General features: G+C 45.2%; 1 protein-coding gene across 1 annotated transcript in view; it reads left to right on the top strand.

The window, feature by feature from the left end:
* The window catches only part of LOC144467897 (spondin-1), a 266893-nt gene that overhangs the window by 10451 nt on the left and 229933 nt on the right, over window positions 1-26509 (top strand). Inside the window, exon 2 of the mRNA XM_078176886.1 lies at window positions 9131-9365. Coding sequence (XP_078033012.1) covers window positions 9131-9365 — 235 coding nt within the window. The remainder of the gene's footprint in view (window positions 1-9130; window positions 9366-26509) is intronic.

Below are 26509 nucleotides of genomic sequence, written 5' to 3'. Positions count from 1 at the left end.
TATAATTTATAAAGAACAGAATATTTAATAAACTTAAGAAATATTCGACTAACGAAACAGTTTTTCGAGAAAGTAATTGCGTTCTTAAATAGATGAAATTTTAATTACTGTAAAAACACTGTAAATAAGAGATGAGGACATGATAGTAATTAACACGCTTGCCCTGTGGGCGGTTTTAAATTGACACCCCCTAAAACTATCGGAAGCCTAATGAATCGCGTTCCATCGAGGTGAAATTTCGATAAAATTTCGCGCGGCCCGCGCACACAATGGCGGGGCACGGTCTAATATTTACCGGCGGGATTGCCCATTATGATGAATGGATAACCGTGATTATTAATCGGAAATTATAACATGGCGTCGAATGATCCTGTTTACGACATGTCCCCGGCTTTCTGAGTTACGCTACAGGATGTCTCATAATGCTAGTGACCCAGTTCCCCGTACCAACAAAGCGTTCGAAAGTAATGAAGACAGTTATTATGCGCCGCGGTAATTCTTCCGATAAGCCCCGCCCGGCAAATATTGAAGCACCCCGTTTGCAGAATTTAACAAGGATTACGACAAATTCCCGTGCAACGTCGAAAAATATCGAGCCCCGCGGATCAACCGCCTGTCAAACTTCGTACAAAAATTCACAGCTCTGGGCAACGGCGCGAACAAAAATTTCCCCCCCGGTCCACCGCGAAGAGCATTTCATTCGCGCTCCCAACCAATTCGCATAAATCCGCGAAATTTTAATAAACGCAGTCAGCTTTATTTCCACAATATTTTTGATAAACATCTGTCTAGCGATCAGATATCACTCGATAAAACACAAAACTCGTTACAGTCCGTGCACTAAATCAATCTTTAAACCGTGCACGCATTATATGTGCCTGGGACCTTCGGTTGTACCAGGATTCCGCACGGCGAACCCGTGATAAATACACACGATAAATCAATACAACCGAAATAATTGAACCATCGGAGGAACGTGGGCCGGTGCCGGGACCCACCCCCCGACCACCCTCGAAAAATATAAAAAAAACGAAATTCCCTTAAATGTAGTTTTGCCGCGTGCACAATGTTCCCCCCCCCCCCCCCTCCGTTCAATTTAATATCTCGCGAGAGTGCGCGCGCGCTAGCCAGCCAGCTAGGTGTATTTAATTTTCAGCCAACCAGCAGATTCATTATCGTTTTCGTTCGCCCATTAATTCGTTAATTAACATTCGCCGATCGGTTCCGATAAGGGAAAAATCCGTTTGAAATCCACACGTACCAACGCGCGCAGCGTGTTACCGTGTGCGTCCCCACACAGCAGAACACGACTCCTGTCTCCGAGATGCAAAATAAATCGGCTTCGAAATTAGCTGAAATTTCATTTCCGCGATCCGGCATTTTTTCGAGCGAAACCTGAATCATTTCGTTGCGGTATATGGTGTTTACTGGTATTTCGAAGCTAGTTATTCGCAATAAATTAGAATATAATACCAATTATATTAAAATATAATTAAAATATAATATAATTTGCTTGGCTGTTGGAGCTTTGTAGTTTCATTAAATTATGTGTTCAATTAACCCTCTGACTGGGGACAATTTTTACAACCACACTATTAACGATGTTTATAATAGTTACTATAATAATTATAATATTTTTGATGATATTTCCTGCAGATTTATTATTAGCCTTTCTGTGGTTCCTAATGTAACAGTGATTTATTTAATTTAACAGCCGAAACGTGAGTAATTAAGTGAACGATTTAATAACGCGGGTCAAAGTTGTCCAATCACCGCTTTGTGAGAATTAACCCTTCGCACTCGATTTTAAGATTAGACTCAGAATTGCTATTTTGACCAGCTATAGTATAGTAGTTAGCATAATTCGCTATACGAGATTGAGTCTTGTGACTCGTAAAACTGTTATGGTTTTAACAGAAGGGTACTTAATAATGTCAATTTTATTTTGTTAATTATATAACAATTTTCATTGGCGCTTCAGAGGTGCCACTCGAGTGGAAAGGGTGAAATAAATTGTAGTCGTCTTAGACGGTGGAAATTATCGTTAATAGACAGTCGCTCGTCGAACGCGATTATTCAAGTTCGTACCCCACTGTGCAAATTGCGTATGCACGAGGGGACTGAGTCCCGGGAGTCCGCTGTCTCGGTCGGGAAGCGGCGAAGTTAAGAATCCGATGGGACAGGACTCCTCCCCTCCCGAACTCCGTTCGCCAAGACGCCGAGTTATATTTTAGTTTGCCGGGTAGGGGAAAGTAATTACCGAGTTCCCACTGATTCGGCGGAGCCTCGAGGCCCCGGGAAAACGCGCGGAACTTTCGGACGCACGCGGTTCGTTAACGAGTTGCGTTAATACGCGAGCCGTGCGCGCTCGGTTACTCGGGGATATTTGTATTTGTGGAGCGGATTAACACGCTGGCCAACTCTGCCCGGAACTTCGGCACGCTGTCGACTAGCCCGGCAGAAAGATTTCCCCAATATTTCTACCCCGAATCGTCCCTCGACGTTCGCGATCTTCCAGCGAAGTCACGAGTTGTTTTTGGGCAGGTACTCGGCCAGATTTTTAACCCCTTGCACTATAGTGATGACTCTGTAGCCCTACTATAATTGTTCTGTCACGTCTCAAGATAATTTTTATACAAATTTAGACTTCAAATTTGTTAAATAGTGAAACTATTGGTATCAGTCACAAGAATCAATTTCATATGCATAAGAGTGTACTTTGTTACATAGAATGGAAATTCTTTGAGTCAGAAATTTTTTTTTTGAAATTAAGGTATGATGAAATATCTCGTCGTGACAGAAAGACGAATAAAATTTGCACAGTCTAATTTCAAAAACCACCACAACATTTCTTATGCATATCTAATACCCTAAGGGTGTCAACATTATACTCGCAAAATACCCAAAATAAATATCAAAAGCATAAAATTTAAAAAATATCGCTTCGCCAAATTCAACGCTGGATATGCACAATAAAACTGTAAAAGAACTTACATCATAAACAACAACATAACCTAAACTAAGGGAGGTAACAAAAATGCGACGACACAGTATAATTTTTTATCGATAACGCTAGATACGCACGCTCCGCGATAAAAAAAATAAAAGTCGTAAACTATGCGTCGAATTTTCCTAGAAACAGTAAAATAATAAAACTGTCGAAACTAGGGGAACAACATCGAACTGTTGACCAGGACGTTAAACGACGCCGCGGCACAAATTTCGCAGATAACAGCTTTAAAAATCGATAAAAGATTCACGAACAACGGCCGTACACGAAATAAATGAATGCTTTAATGCCCCGCGTTATGGACTGCCACGATTTTCCTATATTCGATGGAGACAGATCGTCGGTAGTTCGACGGGGGAAACACCGGCAGCGCGCGAGCGCGCATCGATATACGCATTTTTCAATTAATTAAACCCTATAGTATCCCCGGCACAGAGCCCGCGTTGTTGATCCATGGATTCGTTTCTCTCGAATAATGACCGTGGTAAATGTGATATGACATTTACAAGGCCCTCCCCGCCCCCGTCCCACCCCCGCGTCCGTCAGCGATCCCCGTCGATGAAAAGTTTCACGTTGCACGGGGTTTCATTTCGTTCGAAACACGCTGGCTGCAAAAGTGCTTTGCAACTTGTCATTCGGCGTCATAGCCGGGCCCGGTCGCGCTCCCCTTTGATTACCCCGCGGGCTGCTTTATCGCCTCAAGCTTTTTTGCAGCCGGCTCGAACTGCTTCGCGATTCGACCGATCTCCCCCCCCCCCCCCCCCCCCGCCCCGCCCCCTCTCGAACAGCTTCGATCCATCGCGGTTTAATGATTCGACGCTCTGGCCTCTCCGGATCGGATGATTTACCGGGCGCCTCTAATGGACGGCTCAGTTTTCACGGGTAGCCGAAATCCAGCCTTTTACGCATCAGGTTTATTGTCAGCCGTTTCGTTATCCGCTTTGTTTTATTATTCATCGGTGCTCAACATTTAACGCTGCCGGGGGGGCCCCCCCCCCCCCCCCGTCGACGTTACAAAATTTATAGATTTACACGTCGCGGATTTCGCGCGCTCGTAGCCCCCTTTCTCTCTCTCTGTTTCTATTTCTCTCTCGCTCGCTCGCAGCGGACAAATCCGATCGTAGTTTAATGCTTGATAAAGTTTCGCGACCGCGACGGGAAGCTTGATGGAGCAACCATATTTCTGCGTGAACTCGGTACCCGGGAATTAGTACATCAAACTGTATGTATTTGCGTAGCCGTCCGCGGCCGTGCTCATTACATTACTTCGTAATTGTGTGTCGGGGAGTGGTCCTCGGCTGAATAAACACTGATTCGTCATAATATTAGTGGATTCGCGCGAGACCGACGATTCCGCCGTTATCCGTTCGACCGAGAAATTAAAAAGCTGAGAGCGCAAGGGCCCTCCGGTTAACGACACATTAAGCATAATTTTTCGTTCACCTAGTTTCAGTCGGGATTTACGCGGAAATTCACTTTCTCCCGCATTTTTCATTTTTCAGTTCTCCGGTTGTGCAACTAACTGTTTTTAGAACGGTCAACGCTTCAATTCGATATGGTAGTACTGAAAAATATAAATAATGTAAATGTATTTGAGTATAGATGCTTCAGGAAGCTACTTGAACTAATTAAATTGACCTAAATGGCACCGACGAGTCCTAGATATTTATAATTTGTTTTTTATACGTTTTTGAATATATTTGCACTAAATTTGTTTTTTTATCTTTATCGAAATTATTAAAGTACAGTTGTGCTAAGAATTGTTTTTACAATGTTCTAGTATCTAAAAGTTCTATTATCTAAGCATTGCATTATTTAGATACATTATCGTCTAATAGAGAACTTGAGTGACATTTTTAGATAGAATATTACAGAAGTAAATATTCAGGTTATGAAAACAGCCGCTATTTCTACAAATTCGTTTACATTCTCCCTCTTACTAGCTACGACAATGGGGGAGCCAGTAGGATAGGAAGTGTAAGCACAAAGGTGTCTTCTTCTCGCGGGAGAACAATACCAGTTATATGCTGCTCTATTTTTTTCTGAAACTGTACAAGAAATTTTAATGTTTATACTTTCTTTATCAAATCTAGTAATTTTTATTGTAATAATTTGTATTGTACACTGTTTTAGTCGATTAAAGGCTAATTATTTGAGGTTATGACCATATGTATAGCTTTCAATAATTTTTTTAGAGGCTATGGTAACCTAATGGAGTACTTAATATAATATATTACTAATATAGTATATTATAGTCACAGTATTCTATAATACAATAATATATTAAAATACTATATACTAATATACTAAAATATTATATACTAATATAATAAAATATTATACACAAATACAATATATTAAAATTTTACAAATATGCTTTAAAGTATTATATCAAAGTATTATTCTCTACAATTCCTTGTCATATTATTGGGACTGGCGTCAAAATAAACGCGACGATATTTCGGACGATCTCGGTAATTGGGACCCTTGCCCTACTGGCACCGAATATCGAGCCGGCGCGCCGCGTGTTCTAAGAATCGATGCCATAGATTCGCGGGAACGACATTCGAGAAATGAAACGATACAACCCGTCCGCACCAGAGACAGAGTGGCGAGGGGTGCGGGGTGGGTTCTGAAGAGTGGGAATAACAGTTAGAAAAACGACGGCATCGAGTTAACAAACTGAAATCACAATTGCACAAGCTGTAAGCGCTGCAACATCGCTATCGAAGCACCGCGGCGTGCACCGCGCCGTGCCATTTTTGCGCGTATTTTCCGGGCGGTTGCGTCGAAATCGTAACGCTGAGCACACAAGCGGGCTCTCGCAACTTCGTTCCGGCGTTATAAATCTCGAATATTCGAATACCCGGAAGAATTTCGCGAGCGCGCGGGCTCGCCGATGTTTTTGCCCGATGAAACAGCAAAATTACTTCGTTTACCGACCGAGAGAGAGAGAGAGAGAGAGAGAAAGAGCAAAACCCGGCGATCGTTCCGCGAGCGATGAAGCACCGTGTTCTCCCTGTAAATGATGCTGCCAGCTAGTTGCCGTTTTTAACCCCCCCTGGGGGTCCGAATTCCTCGCGGTGTTGGGCGCCCCTCGAAAGACACCGTCGCCCGACGCTCGAATCCTCTTACAAAAGCTTGGCGCCGTTTGTTACCGCGGTGACGCGCGCCAGGCTTTGCCGCTTTTTTCAAAGACCGGCTAGGCCCTTTTCCGGGTCCTTTGACATCGGATCGAAGGGTTGTAAGGTACAGTTTTGACAGCTAAAATTATTTTGTACAGCGACGCGTCGACGGAGGTCGTCGCTGAAATTTCGCGGCGGCGATGGTACTTTTAGTTGTTCGATTTTGATTGTATTTTGTAGAAATGCGACACTTTTGTAAAATTTATAATTGAACGAGGAATATCATATATGTGTTCTTTAATCAGTCGGTTGTTTTTTACGAGAACAAACCTCATGGAAAAATTGCACGTTTCGTAACATTTAAGCGCTGAATCATATGAGAACGTATAATGGGATAAATGTCTACTTTTATATTATTTTTATTAATATACTTATATTAGGTTCATACTTGAAACTATATAAAAATTTTTCATCCACAATTTTTCAGTAATAAATTAACCCTTAATCCATTGTCACGTCGACTCTATACATATATTTCACATTATTCTCGAAAAAGGTATTAGCACGAAAAGAACAAAATCAACAATTAATTTGATATATTCAGAAATACCATATCGAGTTCTAATAAATTAAACGACGTTCTACAATCTCTAAATTAAATTCTCAAATTGTTAAGCACGAATAGTATTGCTAATATTTGAGCAACAAATATTCGATTCTGAGCGATCCAGTATCATATATACTGTACCTATATTTCGCATAGAAAATGCAACCTGTACTAAGATAACCTGATCAAGTTATAAAGTGAACAGCTGAACATGGTTAAACTGAAGGGTTAAATACGATGTCTTCTGTACCTATTATTTAGCAGACCGACGGCTATTCTCATTCGTAGACGTGGCAGCGCGGTAGATTAGTTTCTGATGAAAGATAATAGTAGAAATACCGGCGGCGAGAGCGGCGTTTCATCGGGCTGTCAGGTTCCACGGCCAGAGACAGCCCCAAGAAGCGAATACTTACGCATTTGCATGAAGTTTATATAAACTAACGGTACGGAAACGGCGCTTTCCCGACGCACAAAGGCTGAGAAAGCAGCGACGCGGCTGGAAATAGGGTTTTATCTGAAGCGTGCGGGAACGTGATAATGCCGGGTCGGGGAATGGCTTGAGTATTTTTCTTGGAAAGAATTTGGGACTGCGAGTATGTCTCGCGCCATCGCTTCGCGCCGCGTAAAGCAAAATTCCAAGAATCGACACTCTGGGGACGGCCATTCAACGAAGAACTCGGCGATGCTTTGATTGGCTTAATCGGTCCAGTGTTGACCCGGTCGCAGCGCATCCGGGACACGAGGCGAGCATGTTCGAGGTAATCGATGGAAAACGGAGAGAGCGAGTTCACGGTCAAAGTGTAACAAGATTGCGCGGCGCGCGGAAAATCGCGCGGTGCCCCGACGCCGACGAGTGAAATTCCCGACGAGTGGGTCGGCCGCGTCGACCGATCGGAAGCGATTCGAATGCGATTTGAATTTTGAGTACACTCGCGGATCTGCATATGCAAACAGACGACCGGCGCGGCGCGGCGGTTCCCCGCCAGATACGATCGTCGCTGTGCGCGCGACTCTCTCTCTCTCTGTATACACCGTGTCGCCGCCAATCCGTAGGAAAAACTCTTTATCGGTGATTGTCGAGGAGACGCGTTAACAGAGCCACGTTTCGACTCGGCAAACATTCCCACGTTAATCGTCGAGCTCCCCGGGAACCGTGTTCCGTAGGAGAAGTCCGCCGAAAATCGTGGCGATTCGAATTATTGCTTTAATCGACCGGATCCGAAAGGATAACAGAGGGGCGAGCGGTCGCGCGTCCGCCGCGAGGCGAATTCGATCGGAACGCTGGCTGCCAGAGCCACGCAGATCGTAATTTCGATTCGTATTCAGTCGGGGCCGATTGATCGAGCCTCTGATTGAAAGATTACCGGGGCTTTAAAAACGCCGTGAAATTTATGCGGCCCATCGGAGATGCGCACGTGCAAGCGCACACCGTCGTACACTCGGTGCACAAGGGCTGATCGATCAGCGCGCCGTGCCGTGCCGTGCCGCTCCGCTCCGCGCCGTGACTTCGTATTCTAAAAACGTTGTTGCGTGCCTGTTCATGCTCACTGGGCGGCGCGGCGGGTGGAGAAAGGATGGCTAATGGATTGACTTTCCAAGCGGAACACGGTTTGTTCCTTGTACCCGTGTCGAGGGAAATGAGCGATGGCGTTCCGAAAGACACGCCGCCGTTGCTCGTCATTCCGCTATCGATCCGCCGATTTTTCCCGTGTACGTACCTCGTGTTTTTCGGGGATGGTCAATCGCTGATGGATTTCGGGCTGCGGAACGAGGGTCGACTTCTACCACCGTTTCGAACAAATCGGCTATTTGGCTACTGAAAGAAAAATTCGAGTTGATTAGCACGCGGTTCCAATCTAATTCACGTTCTCGTCGGTTTGACATAATTTTCGCATCGATTCGACGTCATGGAATCGATGGGAATCAAGGAAACAATGTGCTCCATGGCTGAAACATTTGCACCGGAAAACAACGTCGCTTAATCCGATATTTCGAAATGAAGTGATTTCTGTGACGCAATTGATCTCTATGGAAATTATATAATACTATTGGAGCTTATGGTAGCTCAATATTAAATTTTAGTTTCTCTTCCTATTTGATTCGTTTTATTAAAGGTATATAATATTTTAAAAATCGTATAATAATATTGGAGCTCACAGTAGTACAATATAACACTTTTATTTCAATAATAGATAACTAATTATTTATTGCCATGACAGTTAAATCACAGGCTACCGATCAAGAGAAAAGAGGCGATTTATAGGCTATCGATCGGTGAAGCGTTAATATTATTTAATACTGTATCTGTTCCCAGATAACGCGCGTATAAATAATTAATTCGGAATCTGTTCGACACCATTTACAAATGTACCGTCGCCTGACTTGCAGATGTTCCGCGGGACGTGGCTGCAGTGTTCGACGCTGCTGTTGACGCTGCTAGGGACGCGGCTGGTGTTCGTGGTCGCCCAATGTGGATCGTTCGGCCAGGACAGATTGGAAAAAGAGGACAAACAGGATAAGCTGGCGCTGTATAAAGTCACTTTAAGGACTTACTGGTCGAGGGCGCGATTTCCACGGCACTACCCAGAATGGAAGCCACCAGCTCAGTTTGGCAAGCTGATCGGTGAGTCTTGAACATTTATTCCTACCACTGGCCTGCAACTTTTAAGTATTTAATTTACAAAGCCTGGCGTACGGCTTTCTACGGCTTTGTTCAACAGCGTAAAAATTACAACTGAGCCGAAAATATATTTCTGCTTCTAATAATTATAATGAATTGAAAGCAGTGTAGCAATATCTTTAAATTCTACTACAGTCTCTACAGTTGCGTTGGAGGAGGGGTAGCCTAAATTGCACTAATTAAGATTAATGTAGTAATTTTTAATATATTGTATATAAGTTTACCAAAAATTTACATTGTACCTACCTGATTTTTAAAATAGCTGTCCAACAGTTAAAAACATACTCAACGCCATTGAATCTTTGCCCATACTAAAATTATATTAAAAGAAACATAGGAGGAACGAATTAACCAACCTTGTCATATTTGACCTATTATTTAGTATCATAAACGTGTAATTAAAAAATAATAAAAAAATAATTAAAAAACGGAGAAAAATAATAAAAAATTAGGAAGTCTTGTGGAAAAGGAAGACAGGAAAATTTCAGAATCCGATTTCGGCGGTCAAGAAACAGCGCCTCCGTTCGGCTAATGGTCCGAATCATAATTAGAAATGCGGTAGGATGAAGGGGAACGAGTAAAAATGAGAGGCGAGGGTAGAAATATAATCACGGGGTGAATGAAAATTCGCGCGGGTTTACCGGACTCTCTCGCCCGTCGGCGAGAGCCAGGGTGAAATCGAAGGCACGGTATTCTCGGGGAAATTCTGCGAACCTGATTGCTCTGATCAGCGCGCCGCTTATTTCTGAACCGGCGCGCGCCGCGAGCGTGCTCGCAGCAACGTCAGCTCGCCGGAACACGCTATTTCCTCGGTTTGTTCTCTTCGACCTCCTTTCCCAGTCCCGCGTGAGAAACGATAATTGGAGAAGTTGGAAATTATCGGACGTCGACGCCGAACACGGGCGCCGTGTCGTTGCGACTCTCGCGTCTCCGCGATGATCGAGGTCTCTTCCGGGGGGTGCCAGCGACGAGACCCCATATAAACTGCGCGACGATATGATAGGACATCCCAAAATTTTACGTGTTTCTCAAAACCGATAATGCAATTGCGTTACAATCTGTAACGTCTACAGAAAATATAGACAATTTCATTCAATTGACGAGTTGACAGCCACGATTGAAGTAGGTTGGAACGCAATTTCGCCTAGTTATTTAAAAAAATTATATAAATCACTACCTAGGAAAATGTTAGCGGTTCTAGAAAAGAAAGGAATGTCTGCGCATTATTGAAATTAACTAAAACATTAAAATTAAATAAAAATCATATTTTTTCTGAACGTGTACCATCATTTTGTCGTACTCGTCTTTTACATAAGCAGATATAATTCCTGTAAAAAAACATAATCAGTGGCTGTTTTCTCACGTGTTATTAAAGAAGGTGTACTGTTTATACAGCTACATGCAAGACCTTTCTATACATTATTGGTTTTGAGAAACACGAAAAATTCTGGGGTGTCCTATCATTTCGTCGCGCAGTGTACTCTCGCTGGAGGAACAACGCGCCGCGAAGAGGAATGGCGGACTACCATCGAGCTCCGCGCATTCTTCGAGCGTAGATTCCCCGCGATTTAATGTACCGCGGGTCTCGCCGGCGGAATTCTTCGGTTCCTCCGACAGCATTTTTGCGAACATATCTGCGACGGTCCCCGCGGCACATTCTCCGCGACTGTCGGGCTCTCGTTCGACCTTTTATTGCGAACGTTGTACATTGTTCCGGCGCTAAACGGCTGCAGTAAAAATTACTGCCGCGGGAAACGTTTCGCCGCCGCCGCCGCGCGCGCGCTCCGGAAAAAAGTTGAAACGGAAGTAACGCGTCGTGAAAATCAACGGAGTTACCGATATCGCGGTTTTTATACTCTTTGTTCGACGGCCCGTCGATATCGCCACTTGAGGTTTAGTGCCATCGGCTTTGAATTCGCCGCAGATTTCTTCGGTGTCTATTAACCGGTTAACTGTTACGACCTTTTCGAATAGCGTGCTCGTATAACGCGGTATTCATATAATGCGCTTTAGTACGCTATATACAGCTTTTTAATACAATTATTCGCACCTTTTTATTCATTGGCTCGATTTCGTCTTGGCCTCGAGATATTCGAAAGATGATATTTACAAATTTAGTTCTCTAGCTAGCAATTTAAACATAAAATTTGTATTTAATATTAGATCTACCAGAAAATTATATCCGTTCTTAAAAAGGAAGAAAACAATAAATTTTATATTCACCTAATTTTTATTGTATTATTATAATAATTTAATATAATCGTAACTTATTCCCTGTTACCATTGTGATGACGATTTATGAATATCATTTTGGAGAAACATACGTCGCAAATGAAATGACATCAGCGGACATGATTTTCCGATAAACCTAATAATAATAAAATATCGCCTTTAACTGGCTAGAAGTCAAAAACACTTGTTACATTGTTCGCTAGATCTCCGTCAGAGTATTTCAATTCGCATAGATACGCGATTCAGTTCGAGCGGATACTCCCTTCAAGGACAGTACGGAAGAATCGTATTCCGATGAATTTCATCTACGTGTATCGACGCAGAACAGAATCTCGCAACGCGGCGAATCTTGTCGCTGTAGACGAGAAATTCTCGCGACGGTGTCTGGAAATGATTCCACATCGAAAATCGGGATCGCGCGCGAGCCGCGAAATCCTCGTGGAAAAGCGTCGGCAATTTTCCCCGCAGCCGCCCGTGGTCCATAAACGGGAGAAATATTTTAGACAGGTAATAGTTGCGGAGCGAGGCGGGCAGAGGGGGGAACGCAGGTGTCGCGGGTCCCTGACGGTCTATAAATTTCTCTCGCGCCTCGTAACTCTCCGCAGTTTCGCGTTCCTCGATTCCCGTGCCTGTGGCCGGCCAGGATCGTTGCCTCTCGATGTCTGGGAATCGAGAGTCGAATAAATCCGGTCTGACACTGGCCACGGGAGCACCGTGGCTGCTAGAACGGGGACGGAGAGAGGGGGGATGGGTGGGGCACGAGTGTTGGTTTTCCCATGACTCGCGCCACCGCGGCGAAACGTCAAATTCGAATTAGAAAGGCACGCGTCCGCCCGAAATTGAATTTCGGTTTAAAGACCGACCCCGTCCTCCTCGCATTCCCGGAGCAAAATCAAGGGCCCGGAGGGGGGAGGGTGGAGCGCGCGGTTCAGGGGTCGAAGGACACGGGAAACGGGGAAATCCGTGGAATGCGGACGGCCCGGCACTTCCAGCGTCGACGGCATTTTGTTTTACGATCCGTACCCGCCCACCGTCGTCGTCGTGCCGAATTCGTGAATCGTTAACCGTGTTCGCCGTCTTCTCGCGGCCGCCGTTCGCGGATTCCACGGGAGGAAGTAGCTTTAATCCTGCGGATTCTACGCGCGGCGCGTCCCGCCGCGAGACCTCGGCAAATGAGGCGTGCTGCATTCGATCGATTCCTCGTCCGCGCGGTAACCGTCCCAGGAAATACAGAAGGCGTGGAATTTAGGAGATCGACGAAACATCGGTGAACGCGCAGTCGAACGATTGACTTTATTTGCTGGTTTGTTGGTTTATTTATTAGTATAACTTTATCGTTTGTTTATTATCATAACTTTATCGTTTTTTTATTATTATAACTTTATTGTTTATTTATAATCATAACTTTATTGTTTTTTTATTATTATAACATTATTCGTTTATTTATTTTTATATCGTTGTTCGTTTATTTATTTGGATTGATGAAAAGCCATTTTTACGATAAAGCACAGAAACGGGTTTTTACTCGTATATACAAACAAGTAAAAATTGACATCAGTTAAGTTCAACAGGTTCTCTTTTGACAATAAAAAATAAAAATTGATATTAACCAGTTAGCTACGTCTACGTATATTTAACGAAATTTACGAATATGTTGTCATAAGTATTTTGACATAAATCGTAGAAGAAATATTTTTATTATAAGTTGTATTTTATTATAAAATTGCTTTTGTCGACTGCAAATATGTCTATTTAGTCACTGTTGTCGTCTACAATTTGTAATGTCTTATCAAAGATGTAAACTGCCCTAAGTGTCGCCAAGTAGAATAATGTTCCAAAGGGCGGCGCTATCCTAGCAAATCCAGAAGGAGCATTTAAGTTTATGTCTTCTCGAAGTTAAAATTATTGATGGATTCCAGGGATCGCCGAGGCTTCGAAGCGTGATTCGTTAGAATCAATGTCGCGTGCGCCGTGCATCTTCGAGAGAGACGTGTCTGGCAATGAACGTCCGTAACCACTGAACTCCCGCGGTCACGCTTCGCAGGATTCCCGCGACGTAACGAATAGTTTACCAGTAATTACCGGTCGTAGAGCGCGGGCAGGTAGATAATGTCTGCTCCTAAAAGCCGTCTAATAGACAGCCGTCCACTTAGACCGAACAGACGACGCCATACAGGGTGTCTCGAACCGACGATATATCGAAGCACTGCGTCTCGAAATGTACGAACCATCGAAGCATACCATCGATTTCTTAATTCCTATTCGTCGATCGACTCGTCGTCAGCGACGCTTGAATTTTCAATTTCCACCCGGCGAATATATTTTCCCGCTTGCCATGGCGTGCTCCATTTCCAGAACACCCCCCCGCCGACACTCCTGTATCGCCCACTCGACCCCTCATCGAGCGTTTCCATGAGGGCGCGTTTCCGCCACCTTGGACCGTGGCACAATTAAGAGAAAACTCTCCGGCGGAAGAAGTTGGAAATGGGTCGCAGTCGCGGGGGTGGGTGGCGGTGGTGGTGGCAGAAGTGTAGCAGGCGATAAACATCGGAGCAGTTTAGCGGAGGGAGGAGGGGAGCGCGGGAGGCGCGGCAGCAGGAGGGAAACGTAATCGAAAATCCTTTACGGCGATTCGTCGCGCGCGACTCGCCGTCGCAATCGAGGGGGGTAGTTTTTCTAGCTACCGTCCTCCTTTTTCCCTGGGATGGCCTGCATTCCGTAAGGTATCTGGAGAGGACTGGGTGAGGCTTCCTGGGATAGATCCTGCGTGTACAGCCGGGCGGGCACGTACGATCGCTAACGGCCGACTAATGGAATGGAATTCGCATCCAGAACGTCGGTTCCATCTCCCGACCCACGCTCCCCGCGAACCCCCCCGGGTTTCACCTCCGTGCCATCCCCGTGCCACCCCCGTGCCCTCGGAGGAATCGTAAAATCGGCACCGACGCGTTGTTTTCCTTCTGCAATCCCGGCAACTTCGCCAGACTTAATTCGATTCTTCCTTCCTTTCTCTCTCTCTCTCTCTCTCTCTGCCTTTTTTCCTCGCCCTTTTGTTCGTTTTTAGCGACTCACCCTCCCGTCGAACAACCCCCTCCACCGTGTTCCGTCCAAGCGGGGCCACAGCAGCCGCGCGCGCGCGCGTTCTCTCTCACTCGTCGCCCTTCCGACGATTTTTATCTTTTATTTTCTTCGCGTTTTTCTCGTTGGCCGTGCACTCGACCTCGCCGCGTCGCTGCTTCTCTCTCTCCGCTCGAAGTCCGCGCGCTTCCAGCGGCCGTAAGAGCGTTAGCGCGTGCCTCTAATGCCATCGGGCGCCAGCCGGAAGTATCGACGGTCACGTACGCTGTATGCTCATTTCTATGTCCCTTCTTTCGCACTATTTCTACCGCTGTTCGCTCGGCCGTCCCGCCGGTTTCCCGCTGCGATATTGCACCGGGCGAGATACACGAGCAGCTTTTGCATTACCGAGCTTCTCGGCGAGAGTTTTCGGGATGTTCGGCCGGCGACGGAATTACCGGCCGCGTTAATGAACGACTCTATTTTTACCGGACGTCGACGTATCGATAATGTCAGAAGTTGCAATTATGTAATTTAATAACATGCGAAAACAATGATTGGCGATACATTTTTCAGTGTTCTCATAATTGTCTAAATCGATTATTTCTCTCTTGAAATTATTTATGAGATGCTATGGATTTTTTCTTTATAATACTGTTACATTATTTGCAGCACAATGGTCGTAGAGAATTATATATCATGTCATATTATACTGTATATTGTCGTAATATACTCGTATTCATTGTGCAATATATAGCAAAGGGTTTCTCTGATTGACGTCAACGAACTATTACTATTAATGTTATAATTATTATAATAATCTAGTGCTCTGAGTAAAATATTTTTGGTTCCTCAAAACACCTACCTCCGAAGAGGTTCAAATAAAAAGGGTTAAAAGTGCTTAGACTAGTGTAATATATTAAGAAAAATGCTCAGATTATTATATAAAATTCCAAGTAAATTGTACAAAAAAAAAAATACCGATCTTACGCAGGAAGCTTAAAAGATACATTTCCCGTTGCATTTAGGGCAGCCCCGTAGTTCGCGGTCTAATACACAATTGATTCACAGTGAAGTATAGCCTTCCATCCGGCCGCGAGGTTTAAGATTTACGATTCGGTGTCGGTGAAGTGGCGGTAAAATCTCGGAAAATCGAGCAGGGTCTCGCTAATGTTACTCGGCGTTCCCCCGAGGGAACGGTGCGCGCGCGCGCGCGGTCCCGCTTATTTCCCGAAGCGTCGAGAAAGGGTTCATCGCATATTCAGCCGAGCGCGAGCGAGCGAGCGAGCGGCCGGGTGCGCGCATGGTCGTCGGAGGTCGGCGAAATGTGTTTGTCCGCGCGCGAGAGAGGCCCGACTACTGCAGAAGATAGGATAGAGAAAGAGAGAGAGGGGGGAGAGAGACTCTCGCGCGAAGCAGGTTGAAAGCGGGAGGTAAGGAAAGAAGACGGAGGACCCGGACGGGCGACGCTGCGTGCCACGTCGTCGTCGTCGTCGTCGTCGGGGAAGAAGAACGCTTTGCGCCGCGGAGAGTTTTCTCTTCTGCGGACGCTCCAAGGGCCGCTTCTAATTATTCTTCTCTCGAGACACCCGCAGCGCGCACGGTGTTCTCGTTATTTTTTTTATTTATAGCCGTGGAGCGACGGTTTCGAGCTGCGAGAAGCGGAAGGACAGAGACTGCTGCGCGAGAACGAGCCGAGCGAGCTAGAGACCGGGACGGAGAGAGAAAGCGAGAGAGAGAAAGAGAAAGAGAGAAAGAGTAAAAGAGAGAGAGAGACGGGGAAGGAGAGACGGTTCGAGGCGGGAGACGGCGAAGGAGAGACGGAGAGAGACTCTTGGGGTGTGCCCGAGAGCGAAGGGGGCGTAGGTAAAGAGGAGAGGTATTTTTAGCTCGAACCGAGAGAGAGTCGGGGCTCCTTCTCGTTTTGCTCCCGTTTCTCTCTCCTTTCCCGTATATACCAGCTGCGCTCGAATCGACGATGAAAAGCAACAGAATCGGGAAAAAATGATGCACTTTGCGCCGCGTTTCGCCGCTCCCTCCCCGCCGACGCATTCGCCGCGCGTCTCGCCTCGCCGCCTAGAATTTCTGCCGCATAATCGTGCATCTGTGCCTCCCGTGGCCCGATAGGAAATATGTTCCGCCAGACGATTTTCTCATTTTCCCCCCACCTATCAAAGAGGCGCGACGCCCACCAAGATTAGAAGAGACTCCGCCGCGCCGGGGTCCCCGTGTTATTTTTCGGTTCTCTCGCCGATGGCCTGTCGTCCCCCGCTGCCGGCGACGTCGTTGCTCCGCTTCTACGGGAACCGGAAGCTCTAAACGGGCGACAAGTGGCGTGGGCAGATAGAAGAACGATGGGCAATATTTAGTCGACGAAATTCCAGACCTCTTCCTGTTTGCTCAACTGTGGCGACAGTCGTCTTCACCGGAGAGACTCGTTCGACACCCCGTTCCACGAATTTATGGGGTCAACGGGCTCTGTACATACTTACACATTGTCTGCGGACCCGTGATCGCATAGAGAGCGGTGTGCGATATCCGCGAGCTTCTGTAAATCACATCGGCACTTGAACTTGTGATTTAAGTTCATTGTGACTTGAACTCACAATGAACTTTCATATATCGATCTGTATTGAATATATACTATTTCCTAAATGTCTACCAACCTCAAAAATGAAAATATTTGCATGATTTAATACAATTTTGTAATAAAAACGATGGTTTAAAGTCAGACTTCCTAAGAATAGTGGTTTTCGTTAAAAATAGCTGCATTTCTTCTTTTCGATGTTGCGATGGAACCATTTAATATTTTTATTTCAATCCCTTTTTGCACTAAAGAGGATCCTTTCGCGATTAAAATTCATTCCGGACCACTGTGCGTCTTTGTCCGATTAGAATAGAGTTTGGAAACGTTGCATTTTACGGCGCGGTAGAGCGTCGAAAATTCGGCAGCTTTCGAGAATCTAGGCGCGCCTAGAGACCTGGAGATTCACCGGCGCTGGCGGGTTGCCCTGTTTCGGGGATAACCTCGACTTCCAATTACCCGAAAATGAAACTCGCGCCGCTTCTCGTTCGAATCTTGGAACGAATTGAATCGAATCCCCGAACGAGAAGAGACCCTCGGTCTCCTCCTTGTCCCAGAAGATGTTATTCTTCGGGAGTCCCGTTTCGCGAGCAATGCAAAGAGAGAGGAGCGATCCCGCGAGCATGGCTCACGCGCCGCGGAATTTCCAAAGGCCTGAAGCATGCGCCGGCCAGAGATGAAGAGGGGCCCTCTCTCTCTCGTCGTGTATTCTTCGCTCTTCGTTCCTTTTCGGTCCTCTTGTATCCTTATTACGGCTTGTTCGCCGTGCGTGCGTCGCACCGCGGATAAAAAGGTTCCCCCCACCCTCCGACGGTTTTTCAGCCGTGGGCCGAGAGGCTCGCGCACGCGTTTATTAGCCCCGCTGGTTAATTAAACCGAGACGTTGAAAGTCCTTGGAATTGAAATTCCAGGTAATATGAATAGCAGCCGGAATACGAGCGTTCTCGTCTCTCTCTCTATCTTTCTTTTTCTTTCTTTCTCCTTTTCTCCCTTTCTTTCTCTCTTTCTGTTCCTCCCGATGCGTCGTCGTCGTCGTCGTCGCGCGGCGGCGGCTGCACTCAAAGCGTTTCATCTTCGCGCGGCATCTCGCTGTTTCGTAATTGCGAGCGGCTTGTTCTTCCCCCGTCCACGACGCGCGGCTAACAAGGATGATTCCTTTAATTGAGCAATCAGACGGACATCGATTTTGCCGGTAAAACGGCACGGTTTTTGCGTAACAGGAAGCCGAGGAGGCGAGTTTACCTCGTAGCACGGAACGGGTTGCCGGCTACGGGACGCTCGGCGAAATTTATACCGCGGACGGTGATTTAGAGAGAACGGATTCCGTGGATTATGCCGCTTTCTTTGCCGAGAGGATCCATCTAGATTAAAATCGGGCGGAATCTTCGGCGAATTTTCTTCGGATCCGCTTTAATGCTCTCGTTAGCTTCCGGGCTTTTCTTCCCGCAGAGATGCTATTTCTGATCCGAATTTCGCGATAACGTTAATTCTCGGAGAATTGTTTCTGCTACGTTAATATTTAAGGAAATGCCTTCTTATGCGAAGAATAGTGCAGAATTATTTGCAGAGAGACGCAGAGTCGCAAGTGGAATTCGAGCAGCTGGAACGAAGGGTTCAAGCAAGCCAGTTTTTTCCGGCGCGGTGACTGTTTCGTCGCCGATTTTTACGGAGCGTTTATTTTCCTGATTTTTCCGTCGTCGCTTTTCCCGGTCTGCCCCTTTTTCCGTTCCCCCGGCGCGATCGTTTCTCTCTCTGAAAGGATTTTAAATTATCGCAGAATGCCGCGCAGCCCGGGGACGAACGGCCGAGCAAAACGCTTCAATATTTTTAGCCCGACAATAAGGGCCCCATCTGGTTTCTTCCATCCGTCATTACGAGTCTCCGCGAATGTCGGACGCATTAAGCCCCACTTTTCTTGCGATCGCCGCGCGCCGATTCATCTTTCCAGAGCATCTCTCGATCCACGTCATTTGCGTCATGGCCGTTTTTCCGATCGCGATGTACCATTTTCCCCCGTTCCTCCCGCTCGTCCACGGAAATAATAACGACGGCGGAATGCCCGTGCTGTTTATTTAACCCTCGGAAATTGTTCGCCGTCGCGGCGACAGCGAGGGGATTCTACGAATCCACGTCCACGGTTCATTCGAATTCAATACTGTCGTCGTTCTACTTTTAGATCGAGCAATCTCTTTCGGCTAGTGCAATTTTTTTCGTTGGAAGCAGTAAATTTTTCCCAAAGCTCTGCAATTATTTTCCGGGCTCTAATTTATTTCTAGCCTCTCGAATTTTTGGGTCTCGGGCTCTGCAATTAATTTCTACGTTGTCAATTGCTTTCGGGGCTATAGAATTTTTTCTGAGGCTCTAGAATGTTTTCCTAGGGTTTATCATTTTTTTATAGGTTCTATAATTACTTTTGTAGACTCTAGAATTTTTTACTGAGCTCTATAATTTTTTCCCAGTTTCTACAATTTTTTTCTAAGCTCTATAATTTTTTCTTAAGTTCTGTAATTTTTTTCAGAGCTTTATAATTTTTTCCTAGACTCTAGAATTTTTTACTGAGCTCTATAATTTTTTCCTAGTTTCTACAATTTTTTTCTAAGCTCTATAATTTATTTCTAGACTGTATAATATTTGTCTAGGCTCTAGAATTTTTCCTCGGCTCTATAGCTTCTTCCTAGGCTCTACAATATTTTCCTAGGTTCCATAATCTGTTATTGGACTCTAGAATATCTTTTCTTAACTCTGGAATGTTTTCCTTGGCTCTATAGTATTTTCCCAGGCTCTATACTAGTTCCCAGATTCCATAATTTATTTTCGTACTCTAGAATTCTTTTTTAGGCTCCAGAATTATTTCCTAAATTTCACAAGTTTTCCTAAGTTCTTCTTAAATTTTTCTGATGTAGCATTATAGATTCAAAATCGTAGTGCAAAGGTACTTGGATACCCTAATTTAATTGCGAGCCGGGAATTACATAAATCAGCTTCCCGGCCTCGATCAGTCAAGATCCACGAACCTCGAACGTTGTTTTCCGTCGAGCGCCATCCACTCCACCCTCTTCCTAAGAACGCGTGTCGCGCAAATGGAAACGGAAACTTGTTTACACGGTCGCGTAGCACAACGTTTTCCCGGTATCGATTCGGTTTGACGGCCCGGCGAGCGCGCATCCGGGACAATATACTGATGAGACCCCGCGAACAATTTTGCGGCGGCGTGGAAATGGCCGGGGTCACCGGAAACGATTCCGAATTGGAACACCGTTATTTTTCTAGTTCGCGTCGTTGCGGTCCGCGCGCCCCGACGAAAAAAAAAAGAAAAAAAAATCGTTCGCCTCTATTTAGAGAATAAACAGCGGAATCGAAAAATAGGTATTCAACGGTCCGCGGACGTTGTTGTCGATCGCCGGTAAAGTGTTTATCATGTATCCTCTTGATTTTCCGTTTCCACCGTCCGCCTTTTTCCTTTCAGCGACACGTTTTGCTTCTGTGTATACGCCGGGCGCGCACGGTCGATCGAACCTTTCGATAGATTACTGGCCGCTCCGCGAACTGGGTTTTCCACGGTTTTATTAGGTCTCGCTTTTTAGCAATAATTGCATTGCCTCTCTATTGCTCGCGAGAATCGACGACCGAACACTTTTCAAGCTCGTTCTAGAGCATCCGGGACAAGTGTGTCAATTACTGTGTATATATTAAATCGACGTCAGGCATTTTCGATTAATGAAACGGTTCTTCTTTTAAAATCACGTCGCAATTTTTCAGTCGATTTCAAATGTAGGCTGACGTCGTTTATTTAAATACGAAATAGGAATAGAAGTATTCGAGCACGTATTTGAGACGTATATTTGTTTCAATTACTGAGTTTCTTTTTATTTTAGAAGATATCATTTTTGGATTTATTTCATTCTCATTGACAACGTTTTTAAGCTTTCTAACAAGATCAGGGCAAAAGTATACGAAACAATTGTCAAAAATTCATAAAATGTAAGGACTTAAAGTCCTGATTAGGTCTTGAAAATTACTGATGGAATATAGTTAAAAAAATTCAATAGCTTTAATATAATGTATTAGTAATAGTATTACAATGTATTACATATGAAGTCACATATTGTATGACATAAACAGCACGAGTAAAATTACTCTAACAACACAATAATTAACACACTTGCCCTACGTCATATCCTAAACATTTCCAGGCAAACTCATCTCCGTTCTCCGAATATTTATTTCGTCTGACCACGACGCCTAATTCCCCTTACGCGAAACCCCGTTCACTATCGCAAACAAATCTTCGCGCGTGTATCCGGCATTCTCGCGTTTCCCTGTAATTCTCCAGTTTCCACGGCAACAACAGACCGGATCGGGGAGCAAAGCAAACGACGATCGACGCGCGTTCGCCTAATTTCCACCGATCCTCGTTTGTTCTGAAATTAGCGCTGCGCTCCGCGGCGGCGACGCCACCCTCGCGCGCGGAACAAAACCGTGCGGCGACGAGCCCGCGGAGCGTTCTCTGTGATTATCGCTGGCAGGAAGCTCCGCGAGATAAGCCGCAAAGGAGGCTCGGTGAAAGAGAGAGTAAAAGAGAGAGAGAGAGAAATAGATAGAGAGAGAGAGTAAAAGAGAGATATACAGGGTTTTCCAGTAAGGGCGGCTTGATTTTGAAATGGAATAAAATGAGCTGTGTATGAAGTATTAACGAATTTTTTGTTTAAACAACAGATTTAATTGACGCATTCAAAACAAGATGGCCGCTACAGACTGTGTCAACATCGACCCGTCCCTATTGGAAAACCCTCTATATTGGGTTTGGGAATAAGTTCGCAGCGTTTTTATATTTTCTTTTATTTTACAACGATTTGTGGCTCTTTGACAAAGTGTATAATATTTATTCGATAGAGCTGTTTCTGCTCTACAAAACTGTGTTAATAGTTATAACCATAAATTAATCCATTATTTACTAAACTGATCCATTATTGTATAAAGAGAGAGAAAGAGAGAGTAAAAGAGAAAGAGAAAGTAAAAGAGAGAAAGAAATAGTAAGAGACAGAGAGTAAAAGAGAGAGAGAGAGGGGGGATACACAGAGTAGCAGGGTCGTCCGAGGGGGAAGAATACGACGGAAAGCTTTCTGTAGCAGATGTACTGCTCGCGTCTGAAAACCATCCGCCCCCCATCCAGGCCGCCGAGGCTTTTGTTGATTTAATAAACGCAAGCCCTCAAGCTCACCGCTTCGACTACGCATTGTCGTGCCCCGACCCCGCGTTTCATCCCCTTCTTCTTTCTCCGCCTTGTTTACCCTCTTTCTTTTCGGCCGGCGTCTCGCTTTCCTCTTCCGTCCAATTTATTTACTCCGCCGCGCCCCTCTCGTCGTCCGTGTTGCTTTTTTTCGTCGTCTCTGTTTGCGGCCAACTACGCCGTTACCATCCTCCTCAGTTTCGTTTCCGGTCTCCCCCGCCCCCCCCCCCCCCCCCCCCTCTATCTTGCCCCCCCCGGTTTAATTGTCTGCGAACGTTGATCAGACCGATAAAACCGGCAGCGGAGCGCGTTTCACCTATTGCTCGAGGAACCGATGCAATGTACCCTACGGATCGAAGATGCACGATAGCTGGGTACTCTAACCTGTACTGATAACAGACCCCGTTCGATTACCGTCGACAATGCGTACCAAGGTAATGGTGTTTAATTTGAGACACATTTTCCGTTTTCTTGGCTTGGCGAATAATATTCGTGGAGTCTTTGTTTTATAATTTTTATTAATTAGAAAAGGTAGCAAGATATTTGAAAAATCTCTTTCTGGTCTACAAAATTTGTTATATTTGTTCTTTTAAATAATTTAATTTTTCGTCACTTTTTAAGCTCAGAAATGGATTAGAGATGGAACCCATGAGGCGAAAATTGGCATTTTCGATATTTGCTATTCTTCCCTTTTTATTTAGATAATTGTTTTGAAGATTGTCAGGTGAGTGTCGACGAGGGCGGAGTGGCCTTTTTTGGGTCTAAGCTGCCTTTGCAAAAAAATCGAAAAATAGCAGAAATCGAAAATGCTGATTTTCGTCTCATGGAATCCATCTCTAATCCATTTCTAAGCCTAAAAAACGACGAAAAATTAAATTATTCCAAAATGCAAATATACTCGTTTTATAGAACCTATAGCGATCTTTCAAACATAACCTCGCTCTGCTAATTAATACACAAGTCTCTATAAAACAAACACTCTACGAATTTATACGCCAACCCAATACATCGCGATTTTGTTTCTCGCATTAAACATCTGCTACTGGTACGGTTTTATTTCCAGCAATTTCCCGTAACAGATTTTCCCAGACGACCCGTTCCTATTTCGCTGGAAGGTTATATAAAGAATGCAGGCGACGTGTGCAGCAGCACTTTGACGGTATCTGTTTCTCGGACGGTTGTTTCGGGGCTGGTTCGAAAAGCCCGGGGACCTGGATAGTATAATTAGACGCGATAAGGAGGCGACGTTAAGAGAAATACGTAATTAAGTTGGAAAGGGGGGCAAGCGCGAATCAACACGTCCCCGAGGAGACAGCGAAGAAACTGGAAGGAGAGCTGCCGAGTTTTCCTGTCGGTGTTTCAAGGAATTCGTAATTTCGCAGATTCCACGACGGTGTCTCTCTCTCTCTCTCTCTCTTTCTCCCCTCGTTTCCACTCTGCTCCGCATCGGCCGCGGAAAATCTGAATCAGTTTGCGAATTTCCGCGTGCGCCGCGTTCGTAGTTCAAAGGTCCCAGAGCAACCGGTGTCAAGCGCTAATTTCCTGTGAAATTATTCAAATATCTTTCTCCGGCCGATCGTTCGACGCTTCTCCCCTTTCGATTGTAGTATCCGCCACTTCTCTCCCCCTTTCTTGCTCTTTCTCTCGTTCTCTCTTGTTCTCTCACTTTCTCTTCCTCTCTTGATCTCTGTCAGTCTTTCTCTATATCTTGTTTTGTCCTGTTCTCTCTGTCTCCAATTTGTTTTCTATTTTGGTTGCTTTTTTGCTTTTTTTCCTCATTCTATATATTTTCTCTCTTTCGTTCGCTCTTTTTGTCTCTCTATTTTTTTCTCTCTTGTTCACTCCTTTTCTCTCCGTCTCTCTTTCTCTCTTGTTCTCCATTACTCTTTCTCCATCTCCTGTTCTGTCTCGTTCTCCCTGTCTCTATTTTATTTTCTCTTTTCTTTCCTTCCTTTTCCTCCCTCCTCCTCTTTAACGCTTTCTCTATCTCTTGCTTTCTCTGTCACTCGCTGTTTTTTCCTCTTCTCGCCTACCGCAAAAGTGTCGTCTTTCGCTGGTCGAACGTGGAACGAAAACATTCGCGATTTGTTTGCTCGCCGGAAGATTGAACACGCTCCGATCGCTCGTAACGAAAGTCACGCCGCGAACGACGATTTAACGAGACGCAGATAGAATTCCGTGCCGTCGATTAGCCGGGTTATCTGTCGTCCGGTCGAACCGCTATTGGCGTTTGATTCGCTGGTATCGCGGAGGCTGGGGCGTCCCGTTTAAAACTTTTTTTTTCCCTCTGGCGGACACACCACGCGCCACTCTCTCTCTCTCTCTCCTTCTCTCTCTTTCTCTCGTGTGTGTGCGCGCGCGCGTATCACCGGAACAGAAAGTAATTTGCGAGAGAGGAATAAAAATTACGTTTCAATGGTCGCGTGACGTTGCCAATTATTGCAATTTGCTTCGGCGGCTCGCCCGGCAATCTCTGTAAATTGGAAAGCTGTTTATCGAGCGACAAATCGTGCCTCTGCAGTTTATGTTCGCGCGTAATCGTGTGCGGAGCGGTTAACGCAAATCATTTTGACTTTCGCGAGCGATCGCTGGCCAGTGGTGAGCCTGATTTCGGTCGTCGGGAAAAATTACCTGTCCTGAAGCACCATTCGATTGCAATCCATTTCGGAAGCAGTAACATAAAATCAAAACTAGATAGAATGCGTGAATATAGATGTGAAAATTCTAATAATATTTTTGATCATTGTTATTTGCAAATGTTTCATAGAATGTTGCATATCTCGTAGGTACTTCCACTTGTTCATTGTCCCTAATTATGGAACAAGAGGACATCAAAACGGTGTTCCATAATTACAACAAATATGCTTGTATCTTGCTTTTTTACTAGTATTATTTTTCGTTCGTATTACATAAATTTTTCCAAGTCTATTGAGTTACTTGTCATCTAATTCGTAACGAAATTGATGATAATCTCATACCCCATAAAGAGCGTACCATAATCGGTACATTCACTTCAGATACGCGAACACCTCGAGCTCCCTTCTTCAAGAAAAAGTAGAAATCTCGAGACGAGGGCTGCGAGTACAGTTCCAACTCCGGGAAGGGTCGTGAGATAAATAATATTATCCGGCAAAGGGCACGCTCGGACCCTTCGCCGTATACCTGCCCTGAAAAGTAAAGAAAAGAGGATAGAGAGGGAAAGGCGCGAACACGTTCCGCGAATCACAATAAAGTAACAAGCGTTTCAGAGGTCGGAATTAAAAATATTGAAGTGGAGACCGGGGATTCGTTCCGCGGAGACGCTTCGCTGTCCTCCACCGAAATGAATCATTAAAACGGCTTCGCAAAAAAAGGAGATACTCTCGTGACACGGTTCTCGAGAAATAACCAGTAACCCGAAAGGGTCACGCTCGGGTCATGAGGACAAACGAGCGAAGGACAAGTCGCCCGGCGACAGAAAATAGCCCCGGACCAGGATCTTCGCCCGGTGTCTCGCTAACAAGAATAAAGGTGGAGAACCCGCTCCATTTGCTGGAAGTGTTTCGCACGGCGCTAGGACGGTGCGCGCGACCGGAACATTTCAGAATTTATACGCGAACCTGAGCACTCGCCTCTTCGGGTATAATCGATCTCAAACACGGCGCGACAACTATACCGAGAGCGTCAATGCCGCCGTTGATTGTTTCCTTCGTAACCTCGGCTCGTAAACCAGTCGTAAAACGACGGATGACGCGGCGGGCTCTTCTTCTGCACTATCTTCTCTATTCGACTACCGTTTTATTATGTCTCGTGCCGGACATTAGCGTACCACTTGCATTTTGAGCTTAGAATTTTGGATTCAGAGGTGAGAATTTAGAAGGCAGATTTTAGAGTCGAGAATTTAGAATTGGGAATTTAGAATCTAGAATTTAGAATTTGGATTTGAGAATTTAGAATCTAGAATTTAGAATTTGGAACTGAGAATTTAGAATTTGGAACTGAGAA

The sequence above is a fragment of the Augochlora pura genome, chromosome 3 (assembly GCF_028453695.1).
Source record: "Augochlora pura isolate Apur16 chromosome 3, APUR_v2.2.1, whole genome shotgun sequence".
In the NCBI taxonomy this organism is placed as follows: Eukaryota; Metazoa; Arthropoda; class Insecta; order Hymenoptera; family Halictidae; genus Augochlora; species Augochlora pura.
The sequence above is the reverse complement of the archived record's forward strand: the minus strand, read 5'-3'. Positions and strand labels throughout refer to the sequence as shown.